Source organism: Dryobates pubescens, chromosome 24 (genome assembly GCF_014839835.1).
Source record: "Dryobates pubescens isolate bDryPub1 chromosome 24, bDryPub1.pri, whole genome shotgun sequence".
Lineage (NCBI taxonomy): Eukaryota > Metazoa > Chordata > Aves > Piciformes > Picidae > Dryobates > Dryobates pubescens.
This window is the reverse complement of record NC_071635.1, coordinates 16,790,669-16,802,377: the sequence shown is the minus strand read 5'-3', so window position 1 is coordinate 16,802,377 and position 11,709 is coordinate 16,790,669. Positions and strand designations below refer to the sequence as shown.

General features: G+C 57.5%; 1 protein-coding gene across 1 annotated transcript in view; it reads right to left on the bottom strand.

Moving 5' to 3' along the window:
• Positions 1-7,875: 7,875 nt before the first annotated feature.
• KLHL8 (kelch like family member 8) overlaps positions 7,876-11,709 on the bottom strand; it is a 28,861-nt gene continuing 25,027 nt past the window's right edge. The window contains exons 9-10 of the mRNA XM_054172748.1: positions 10,209-10,410; positions 7,876-8,100 (exon numbers count right to left, since the gene is read on the bottom strand). Coding sequence (XP_054028723.1) covers positions 7,977-8,100; positions 10,209-10,410 — 326 coding nt within the window. The 3' untranslated portion in view covers positions 7,876-7,976. The remainder of the gene's footprint in view (positions 8,101-10,208; positions 10,411-11,709) is intronic.

The following is an 11,709-nucleotide window of genomic DNA, read 5'->3' as shown; positions in this document are numbered from 1 at the left end:
TTTTATCCTTTCCCCCCAATTTTTATCCTTTTTTCTCCCATTTTTATCTTTTTTCTCCAATATTGATCCTTTTTTCTCCTATTTTTATCTTTTTTTCCCTCTGATTTTGATCCTTTCCCCCCATTTTGATCCTCTTTTCCTCCCATTTTTATCCTTTTTCTCTGATTTCTTTTTCCTCCCTTTTTTATCCTTTATTCCCCCCTTTTAACCTTTTTATTATCCTTTTCCTCTGATTTTTATCCTTTTTCCTCCCATTTTCATCCTTTTTTCCTGATTTCTTTTCCCTCTGATTTTTATCCTTTTTTCTCCTATTTTTATCTTTTTCCTCTGATTTTGATTCTCTTTCCCTCCCGTTTTTATCATTTTTCTCTGATTTCTTTTGATCCTTTCTTCCCCCATTTTGAACCTCTTTTCCTCCCTTTTTTATCCTTTCTTCCCCCATTTTATCCTCCTCCTTTTTTATCCTTTTCCTTTTTTATCCTTTCCCCCCAATTTTGATCCTTTTTTCTCCCATTTTTATCCTTTCCCCCCAATTTTTATCCTTTTTTCTCCCATTTTTATCTTTTTTCTCCAATTTGATCCTTTTTTCTATTTTTATATTTTTTTTTTCCATGGATTTTGATCCTTTCCCATTTTGATCCTCTTTTCCTCCCATTTTGATCCTCTTTTCCTCCCATTTTTATCCTTTTTCTCTGATTTCTTTTTCCTCCCTTTTTTTATCCTTTCTTCCCCCATTTTATCCTCCTTCTTTTTTATCCTTTTCCTTTTTTTATCCTTTCCCCCCAATTTTGATCCTTTTTTCTCCCATTTTTATCCTTTTCCTCCAATTTTGATCCTTTTTTCTCCCATTTTTATCCTTTCCCCCCAATTTTTATCCTTTCTCCCATTTTTATCTTTTTTTCTCCAATTTTGATCCTTTTTTCTCCTATTTTTATCTTTTTTCTCTGATTTTGATCCTTTCCCCCCATTTTGATCCTCTTTTCCTCCCATTTTTATCCTTTTTCTGATTTCTTTTTCCTCCCTTTTTTATCCTTTATTCCCCCCTTTTAACCTTTTTATTATCCTTTTCCTCTGATTTTTATCCTTTTTCCTCCCATTTTCATCCTTTTTTCCTGATTTCTTTTCCCTCTGATTTTTATCCTTTTTTCTCCTATTTTTATCTTTTTTCCTCTGATTTTGATTCTCTTTCCCTCCCGTTTTTATCCTTTTTCTCTGATTTCTTTTTCCTCCCTTTTTTTATCCTTTCTTCCCCCATTTTATCCTCCTTCTTTTTTATCCTTTTCCTTTTTTATCCTTTCCCCCCAATTTTGATCCTTTTTTCTCCCATTTTTATCCTTTCCCCCCAATTTTGATCCTTTTTTCTCCCATTTTTATCCTTTCCCCCCAATTTTGATCCTTTTTTCTCCCATTTTTATCCTTTCCCCCCAATTTTTATCCTTTTTTCTCCCATTTTTATCCTTTCCCCCCAATTTTTATCCTTTTTTCTCCCATTTTTATCTTTTTTCTCAAATTTTGATCCTTTTTTCTATTTTTATCTTTTTTTTTTCCATGGATTTTGATCCTTTCCCATTTTGATCCTCTTTTCCTCCCATTTTTATCCTTTTTCTGATTTCTTTTTCCTCCCTTTTTTTATCCTTTATTCCCCCATTTTATCCTCCTCCTTTTTTACCCTTTTCCTTTTTTATCCTTATCCTCTGATCTTTATCCATTTTTTCTCCCATTTTTATCCTTTTCCTCCAATTTTTATCCTTTTCTCTCCCATTTTTATCCTTTTTCTTCTATTTTTACCTTTTCCCACCGATTTTTCTCTTTTTTCTTTCCAGCTTTTGTTTCCTTCCCCCTCCAGATTTTAATCCTTTTTCTCTCATTTTTATCTCTCCTCAGTTCTTTTTCTTTCCCAATTTCTATCTTTTTCCCCCAGATGTTTCTCTTTTCTCCATATTTTTATCTTTTTTTCCAGATTTTTCTCCTTTTCCCAAGATTTTTGTCCTTTCTTTCAGATTTTTACCCCAATGGTCCAGAATTTCCCCCCCCCCCTCCCGATTTTTATCCTTTTCCCCCCTTGATTTTTTAGCCTTTTATATATTTATTCTGATTTCATCCTCTTTTCTTCAGACTTTTCTCTTTTCCCCAATTTTATCTTGATTGAATTTTTAATCTTTTTTTGAATGTTTATCTTTTTTTCAGCTTTTTACCCTTTTTCTCCAAGTTTTATCTTTTTCTCTCAGATTTTTGGTTTTTTTTTTCTCTGAAATGTATCTTTTTCTCTCCAATTTTTTACCCTTTTCCTCAGATTTTTATTTTTTCCAGATTTTTATATTTTTTTAAAAAGATTTTTATCCTTTTTTCATATTTTTATCCTTTTCCCCCCCCCCCACATTTTTATGCTTTTCTCCCAGATTTTTATCCTTTTACTCTGATTTTTCTCTCTTAAAATGTCTTTTACCTTTTTTTCCTCCTACTTTTATTCTTTATTCAGATTTTTTTTCCCCAGGTTTTTAATCTTTTTTTTTTCAAGATTTTTTATCCTTTTCCCCAGATTTTTATCCTTTTTTCCTACTCAGATTTTTTTCCTTTCCTTACCCCCAGATTTTTATCCTTTTCCCCCCAAGATTTTTATCCTTTCTTCCCATATTTTTATTTTCCCCAGATTTTTCTTTTTTTTTAGATTTTTTTATCCTTTTTATCTGATTTTTTCTCCATTTTTCCCTTTTCAGATTTCCCCCAGATTTCTTTTTCCCCAGATTTTAATTTTTTTTTCCAGTTTTTTATCATTTTTCTCCAGTTTTTATTCTTTTTCTCTGATTTTACCTTTTTTTTTCCTCCAATTTTTCTTCAGATTTCCCCCCAAATTTTAACCCTTTTTTTGTTTAGATTTTTGTCCTTTTTTTCTCCATTTTTTCTTTTTTTTCCTCCCATTTTTCTTTCAGACTTCCCCCCCAGATTTTTCTTTTGTCCCCCAGATTTTTCTCCTATTTCCCCTGATTTTTATCATTTTTTCCCAGATTTTTATCATTTTTCTCCAATCTTTACTTTTTCCTCTCATTTTTGTCTTTTCTCCAATTTTTCTTTTTTTCAGATTTTTCCCAATTTTTCCCCCAGATTTTTATCCTTTTGCCCTGATTTTTACCCTATTTCCCGAGATTTTCATCATTTTTCTCCAATTTTCATTCTTTTTCTGATTTTTGTCTTTTTTTTCTCCAATTTTTCTTTTTTTCAGATTCTTCCCCAGATTTTTATTATTTTTCCCCAGATTTTAATCTTTTCAGATTTTTATCATTTTTCTCTGATTTTTATCTTATTTTTTTTTCCTCCAATTTTTCTTTTTTTTTTTTTTCAGATTTTCCCCTAGATTTTTCTTGCTTCCATCCTCCCCCCCCCCCCCCCCCCCCCCCCCCCCGATTTTTACCTTTTCCCCCCCAGCTTTTCTCTGCTTTCTCTGCTGCCCACTTTCCAGCCCCTCTGCCCCCAGCCTGCAGCCTTCCTGGGGTGGCTGTGCCCCAGCTTCAGGCCCCAGCCCTTGGCCTTGTTGAGCCTCCTGCAGCTGAGCTCAGCCCTGGCTGCAGCCTCCCCAGGGGCCTCTGCAAAGCCTTCCTCCCCTCCAGCAGCTCCTCACTGCCACCTTTGTGCCAGCTGCAGCCCCCCTGAGGCTGCCTGGCTGCCCTCCTGCAGCTCCTTGCTGAAGTCATTAAGGACAACTGCTCCCAGCCCTGAGCCCTGGGCAGCACCACTGCTGCCTGCCCCCCAGCTGCCTCTCTCTCCATCCCCCACCACTGCATGGCCAGGGCCAGCAGGCAGCCTTGCACCCAGTGCAGCACCCCTGGGCCATGCCCCTCCTGCCGTTCACAGGACAGTGGCCCCCAGCCTGGTGTCTCCTCAGAGGGTGCACTCAGCTCCCAGTCCAGGCTGGCTGTGAGTCACTCACAGGATGCACCAAGCTCCCTGCCTCTGTGCTCCTCCTGTGGCAGCACAGCCCTGCAGGGGAGGGCTGAGCAGAGCAGAGGGCAGAATCCCCTCCCTGCCCCTGCTGCCCACACTGCTGGGGCTCAGCCCAGCACAGCCTTGGCTTCTGGGCTGCCAGCTCCCCTTGCTGCCTGCTGGGGAGCTGCTCCTCCCCCAGCACCCCCAGGGCCTTCTCCTCAGCCCTGCTCTCTGCCCCTTCCCCACCCAGCCTGGCTCTGTGCTTGGCACTGCCCTGAGCCAGCTGCAGGACCTTGCCCTTGGCCTGGCTGAGCTTCAGGAGGTTGCCTTGGGGCCAGCTCTGCAGCCTGCCCAGGGCCCCCTGGCTGGATCCTTCCCTCCAGCCTGGGGTCCCTGGCAGGCTGCTGAGGCTGCCTTGCTCCAGCTGCTTGCTGAGCCCAGCTCAGGTCCCCTCGGCTGCCCCAGCAGCACGGAGCCTCTGGCAGGGCAGGCACAGAGCTGCTGCTCCCCCAGCACCCCCAGGGCCTTCTCCTCAGCCCTGCTCTCTGCCCCTTCCCCACCCAGCCTGGAGCTGTGCTGGGCTCTGCCCTGAGCCAGCTGCAGGACCTTGCCCTTGGCCCTGTTGGGACCTGCTGAGGCTGGCTGGGGCCCAGCTCTGCAGCACCCTGCAGGCACACACGAGGGAGCTGCTCTGAAGTACGAAGGATTTATTGCAGTTATTTACAGAACCCTTCCCCTCCTCCCTGCCTGCTCCCCAGGCAGCCACAGAAGAGCTGAGTGATGGCAGCCCAAGAGCAGGACCTGCCCCTGCTGCCCTCCCTGCTCCCCTGGCACCTTGTGGCTTGGCTCACAAAGCACTGCCAGGGGCTGGCTGGGTGAGGAAGGGCAAGCCTCAGCCTCCCCAGCTGCGCTTCGCTGGGCTGTGGATGCCCAGCAGCACACAAGGCTGCCAAGCTCCATCTTCCAGCTCATTTCCAGCTCTCCTGGCTCCTGACTCTTTGGAGTCTTGAACTCAGCTGTCTGGGGGCTTGGTCTGCCTGGCTCAACTGTCTGAAAACAGAGTTCCTGTCTTAAAAGTACCTTAGAAGTGCCCCAGAGGAGCTGCTGCTGGCCTCACCTTGGGGCTGAGAAGCACCTCCAGAGCTGCCCAGAGGAGCTGCTGCTGGCCTCACCTTGGGGCTGAAGTCCCTTGGGAGCTGCCCAGAGGAGCTGCTGCTGGTCACTGCCCCTTGTGTCTGAGTATCACCTCCAGAGCTGCCCAGAGGAGCTGCTGCTGGCCTCACCTTGGGGCTGAGAAGCACCTCCAGAGCTGCCCAGAGGAGCTGCTGCTGGCCTCACCTTGGGGCTGAGAAGCACCTCCAGAGCTGCCCAGAGGAGCTGCTGCTGGCCTCACCTTGGGGCTGAAGTCCCTTGGGAGCTGCCCAGAGGAGCTGCTGCTGGTCACTGCCCCTTGTGTCTGAGTATCACCTCCAGAGCTGCCCAGAGAAGCTGCTGCTGGCCTCACCTTGGGGCTGAAGTCCCTTGGGAGCTGCCCAGAGGAGCTGCTGCTGGCCTCACCTTGGGGCTGAAGTCCCTTGGGAGCTGCCCAGAGGAGCTGCTGCTGGCCTCACCTTGGGGCTGAAGTCCCTTGGGAGCTGCCCAGAGGAGCTGCTGCTGGTCACTGCCCCTTGTGTCTGAGTATCATCTCCAGAGCTGCCCAGAGGAGCTGCTGCTGGCTTCACCTTGGGGCTGAGGTCCCTTGGGAGCTGCCCAGAGGAGCTGCTGCTGGTCACTGCCCCTTGGATCCGAGAAGCACCTTCAGAGCTCTCCAGAGGAGCTGCTGCTGGCCTCCCCTTGGGTCTGAGAAGCACCTCCAGAGCTGCCCAGAGGAGCTGAGCCCCCAGCTGCACTCCCCCAGCCTTGCAGGGGGCAGGGCAGCAGTGGAGGCCTCCCAGCAGCTGCTTGCCTGCTCCAGGCTGTGACCACAGGGCCTGGAGGCTGTCCCTGCTGGGGTGGCTCAGGGCAGGAATCTCCTCAGCTCTCCAGCCAAGGCTCTGGGCTTGGGGAAGGGCTTTGGAGGGGCAGGGTCCAGGCTGAGCCCCTGGCACCTGCAGGGCTGCCAGCAGGCCCCCAGGAGGGGGGCAGAGAGCTCCTCTGCTCCCCTTCCCCCTGTGGGGCCCAGGGAGGTTGGGGCCTTCGGAAGCTCCACCGGCAGCAACCACTCAGAGCCAGGGAGAGAGTCCTGAGCCCCCCAGGATAGGTGCAGTGGGGCTGGGGGGAAGGCTCAGCACCACTGAGGGCTGTGCTGCAGGGCTATGGAGTGAGGCTCAGCACCACTGAGGGCTGTGCTGCAGGGCTATGGAGTGAGGCTCAGCACCACTGAGGGCTGTGCTGCAGGGCTGGGAATGAGGCTCAGCACCACTGAGGGCTGTGCTGCAGGGCTATGGAGTGAGGCTCAGCACCACTGAGGGCTGTGCTGCAGGGCTGGGAGTGAGGCTCAGCACCACTGAGGGCTGTGCTGCTGGGCTATGGAGTGAGGCTCAGCACCACTGAGGGCTGTGCTGCAGGGCTATGGAGTGAGGCTCAGCACCACTGAGGGCTGTGCTCCAGGGCTGTGAGGCTCAGCACCACTGAGGGCTGTGCTGCAGGGCTATGGAGTGAGGCTCAGCACCACTGAGGGCTGTGCTGCAGGGCTATGGAGTGAGGCTCAGCACCACTGAGGGCTGTGCTGCAGGGCTGGGAATGAGGCTCAGCACCACTGAGGGCTGTGCTGCAGGGCTATGGAGTGAGGCTCAGCACCACTGAGGGCTGTGCTGCAGGGCTGGGAGTGAGGCTCAGCACCACTGAGGGCTGTGCTGCAGGGCTATGGAGTGAGGCTCAGCACCACTGAGGGCTGTGCTCCAGGGCTGTGAGGCTCAGCACCACTGAGGGCTGTGCTGCAGGGCTATGGAGTGAGGCTCAGCACCACTGAGGGCTGTGCTGCAGGGCTATGGAGTGAGGCTCAGCACCACTGAGGGCTGTGCTCCAGGGCTGTGAGGCTCAGCACCACTGAGGGCTGTGCTCCAGGGCTGTGAGGCTCAGCACCACTGAGGGCTGTGCTGCAGGGCTGGAAGTGAGGCTCAGCACCACTGAGGGCTGTGCTGCAGGGCTGGGAGTGAGGCTCAGCACCACTGAGGGCTGTGCTGCAGGGCTGGGAGTGAGGCTCAGCACCACTGAGGGCTGTGCTGCAGGGCTATGGAGTGAGGCTCAGCACCACTGAGGGCTGTGCTCCAGGGCTGTGAGGCTCAGCACCACTGAGGGCTGTGCTCCAGGGCTGTGAGGCTCAGCACCACTGAGGGCTGTGCTGCAGGGCTGTGAGGCTCAGCACCACTGAGGGCTGTGCTGCAGGGCTGGAAGTGAGGCTCAGCACCACTGAGGGCTGTGCTGCAGGGCTATGGAGTGAGGCTCAGCACCACTGAGGGCTGTGCTGCAGGGCTATGGAGTGAGGCTCAGCACCACTGAGGGCTGTGCTGCAGGGCTATGGAGTGAGGCTCAGCACCACTGAGGGCTGTGCTGCAGGGCTATGGAGTGAGGCTCAGCACCACTGAGGGCTGTGCTGCAGGGCTATGGAGTGAGGCTCAGCACCACTGAGGGCTGTGCTGCAGGGCTATGGAGTGAGGCTCAGCACCACTGAGGGCTGTGCTCCAGGGCTGGAAGTGAGGCTCAGCACCACTGAGGGCTGTGCTGCAGGGCTGTGAGGCTCAGCACCACTGAGGGCTGGGGGGGGGGGGAGGTGGCTCAGCAGCAGTGCTCCCTCCTCCCTGCTGCCTGCTCCCCACAGCTCCAGAATGAGTCCCTGCAGCCTCTCCCTCAGCTGCTGCTGCAGGGAGAGCTTCTCCAGCGCAGGCTGAGCGCAGCCCCTGGCAGGGTCCCTCCCGGCAGCCACCCTTCCACCTCCCCCTCCTGCCCTCCGCCCCCGAGGGCAGCCCCCCCGGGGCTGGGGGAGGTCAGTCAGGAGGACACAGAGCAGGTTTTGGCTGTTCAGCACAGGTCCCAGGGTGCTGAGCAGCTCTGCAGGGCTGCCTCCCCCAGGCTCCTCACATGCAGTCCACGACGTTGCTGGAGCCCTGGCCCACGTCCCGGATCTGGCTGCTGAGACAGGAGCACACAGCCACGCCTGCCCCGGCCCTGCAGTGGGACACTGAGCCCACCAGCTCCCACCTGCGGGCCAGAGGGACAGAGGAAACACAACAGTCAGTGCCTGGCCCTCCCTCAGCAGCCTGGCAGCAGCTGGCAGTGGCTGAGGGGCTGGCAGCCAGCCCTGCTGGGCAGACGGTGCCCGAGAGGAGAGCTCCCTGGGGGCAGATCCTGCCCCTCTGCTCTGCACTGCTCAGCTCTGCCCTGCTCAGCCCCCTCCTGCAGCACTGCCCCCAGCTCTGGGGGCCCCAGCACAAGGAGCTGCTGGAGAGGCTCCAGAGGAGGCCACAGAGATGCTCAGAGGCTGCAGAGCCTCCCCTGTGGGGCCAGGCTGGGAGAGCTGGGGCTGTGCAGCCTGGAGAGGAGAAGGCTGCAGGGAGACCTCAGAGCAGCTTCCAGTCCCTGAAGGGCTCCAGGAGAGCTGGGGAGGGACTGTGGGCAAGGGCTGGGAGTGCCAGGCTGAGGAACAATGGCTTGGAGCTGGGAGAGGAGAGACTGAGAGTGGAGAGGAGGAAGAGATCCTTGAGAGTGAGGCTGGGGAGACTCTGGCACAGGCTGCCCAGGGAGGCTGTGGCTGCCTCCTGCCTGGAGGGGCTCAGGGCCAGGCTGGATGAGGCCCTGAGCAGGCTGGGGCTGGGGGGAGCTGTCCCTGCCCATGGCAGGGGGCTGGGGCTGGCTGAGCTTTGGGGGTCCCTTCCACCCAAGCCCTGCTGTGGGTCAGTGATTCTCTGATCTCAAAGCCTCAGAGGCAGCCACAGCTCAGCTCAGGCCTTTCCCTTCCCCAGCCCAAAGCAGCCTGATGAAACCTGAATGCTTTTGTTCCTGGCAGAGCCAACCCCACAGGGCAGGGTTTAAGCCTGGCTCAGGCAGTGCCTGTCCCTGTGCCAGGCACCACCAGCTGCTGGAAGCTCAACCAAGCTCTCATCTGAAGCCCTGTGGAGAGTGCTGGGCAGGGCCCTGGTGCCCCTGGCTGAGCATCCTGCCCCTGGGAGAGGGAAGAGGAGGAAGGACAAAGGGGATTGTCCTGCCCTGCCCCCCAGGCTGGGGGCAAAGGAGCAGCAGCAGTGGGTTTGGGGTCTGCCTTCTCCACCTCCCTGCTGGGGGCCACTGTCCTGTGAATGGCAGGGGGGAAGAGGAGGGGCATGGCCCAGGGGTGCTGCACTGGGTGCAAGGCTGCCTGCTGGCCCTGGCCATGCAGTGGTGGGGGATGGAGAGAGAGGCAGCTGGGGGCCAGGCAGCAGTGGTGCTGCCCAGGGCTCGGGGCTGGGAGCAGTTGTCCTTAATGACTTCAGCAAGGAGCTGCAGGAGGGCAGCCAGGCAGCCTCAGGGGCGCTGCAGCTGGCACATCCTGCTGGCTTCTGGCAGCACTCTTCCTCCAGCTGGCTGAGGGCAACCCCAGGCCCTGAGCCAGGCTGGGCAGGGACTGGCTGCAGAGCAGCCCTGGAGGAAAGGCCTTGGGGGTGCTGGGGGAGGAGAAGCTCAGCAGGAGCCAGCAGGGAGCACTTGCAGCCCAGAGAGCCAAGCAGAGCCTGGGCTGCAGCCAGAGAAGTGTGGCCAGCAGGGCCAGGGAGGGGATTCTGCCCCTCTGCTCCACTCTGCTGAGCCCACAGCTGCAGCTCTGGGGCCAGCTCTGCAGCCTCTGTGCCAGGAAGGCTCTGGAGGGGCTGGAAGGTGTCCAGAGCAGGGCCACAACAACTGGAACCTCCAGGGTTCCAGTCTGTGCCCACTGCCCCTTGGCCTGTCCCTGGGCACCACTGAGGAAAGCTCACCCCCAGCCTCATGGCCTCCATCCTTCAGCTCTTGCTGAGCATTGCTCAGCTCCCTCTGGGGCTGCTCTGCTGCAGGCTCTCAGCCCCAGGGCTCTCAGCCTTTGCTCCTCCCAGAGCTGCTCCAGGCCCCTCAGCAGCTCTGCAGCCTCCCCTGGACCCTCTCCAGCAGTTCCCTGTCCCTCTTGGGCTGGGGAGCCCAGGGCTGGACACAACACTGCAGGTACAGCCTCAGCAGAGCAGGAGGAGAACCTCCCTTGAGAGATGGGGGAGGGGGAGATGGGGGAGATGGGGGAGGGGGAGATGGGGGAGATGGGGGAGGGGGAGATGGGGGAGATGGGGGAGGGGGAGATGGGGGAGGGTCACCTGTTGAGCAGGGGGTCGAAGGCCTCCACGCTGCTGAGGTAGGCGTTGCCGTTGTGGCCTCCCACGGCGAAGATCTTGCCCATGAGGGTGGCGATGCCCACCCCGCCCCGGGGCGTGGTCAGCTCGGCCACCGCCTCCCAGCGGCTGCGGCGGGGGTCGAAGCGCTCCACCGAGCTCAGCGGAGAGTTGTCGTCGAAGCCCCCTGCAGGGCACCGGCACCGCCTTAGCGAGCCCGGCGGCTGCCGCGCCGCGCCGCCACCCAGGGCCGCCAGGGGGCGCCGGCGCCCAGCCCTGCTGCTGCGGCCAGCCCCCAGCCCTGCTGCCGCGGCCGCCCCCCAGCCCTGCTGCTGCGGCCGCCCCCCAGCCCAGCTGCTGCGGCCGCCCCCCAGCCCCGCTGCTGCGGCCGCCCCCCAGCCCTGCTGCTGCGGCCAGCCCCCAGCCCTGCTGCTGCGGCCGCCCCCCAGTCCCGCTGCTGCGGCCACCCCAGCCCAGCTGCTGCGGCCACCCCCCAGCCCCGCTGCTGCGGCCGCCCCCCAGCCCCGCTGCTGCGGCCAGCCCCCAGCCCCGCTGCTGCGGCCACCCCCCAGCCCCGCTGCTGCGGCCGCCCCCCAGCCCCGCTGCTGCGGCCGCCCCCAGCCCCGCTGCTGCGGCCGCCCCCAGCCCCGCTGCTGCAGCCAGCCCCCAGCCCTGCTGCTGCGGCCAGCCCCCAGCCCTGCTGCTGCGGCCACCACCCCAGCCCTGCTGCTGCGGCCAGCCCCCAGCCCTGCTGCTGCGGCCACCACCCCAGCCCTGCTGCTGCGGCCAGCCCCCAGCCCTGCTGCTGCGGCCAGCCCCCAGCCCTGCTGCTGCGGCCAGCCCAGCCCTGCTGCTGCGGCCAGCCCCCAGCCCTGCTGCTGCGGCCAGCCCCCAGCCCTGCTGCTGCGGCCACCACCCCAGCCCTGCTGCGGCGGCCACCCCAGCCCTGCTGCCGCGGCCACCCCCCAGCCCTGCTGCCGCGGCCGCCCCCCAGCCCAGCTGCTGCGGCCCCCCCCCCAGCCCTGCTGCTGCGGCCCCCCCCCCAGCCCTGCTGCTGCGGCCAGCCCAGCCCTGCTGCTGCGGCCACCCAGCCCTGCTGCTGCGGCCAGCCCAGCCCTGCTGCTGCAGCCGCCCCCCAGCCCTGCTGCGGCGGCCACCCCCCAGCCCTGCTGCTGCGGCCACCCCCCAGCCCTGCTGCTGCGGCCACCCCCCAGCCCTGCTGCTGCGGCCACCCCAGCCCTGCTGCTGCGGCCACCCCCCAGCCCTGCTGCTGCGGCCGCCCCCCAGCCCTGCTGCTGCGGCCGCCCCCCAGCCCTGCTGCTGCGGCCCCCCCCAGCCCTGCTGCTGCGGCCGCCCCCCAGCCCTGCTGCTGCGGCCACCCCAGCCCTACTGCAGCCACCCCAGCCCTGCGGCGGCCACCCAAGGGGGATGGCAACCAAGGGGGATGGCACCCAGCCCTGCTGCTGCCACCTAAGGGGGATGGCAC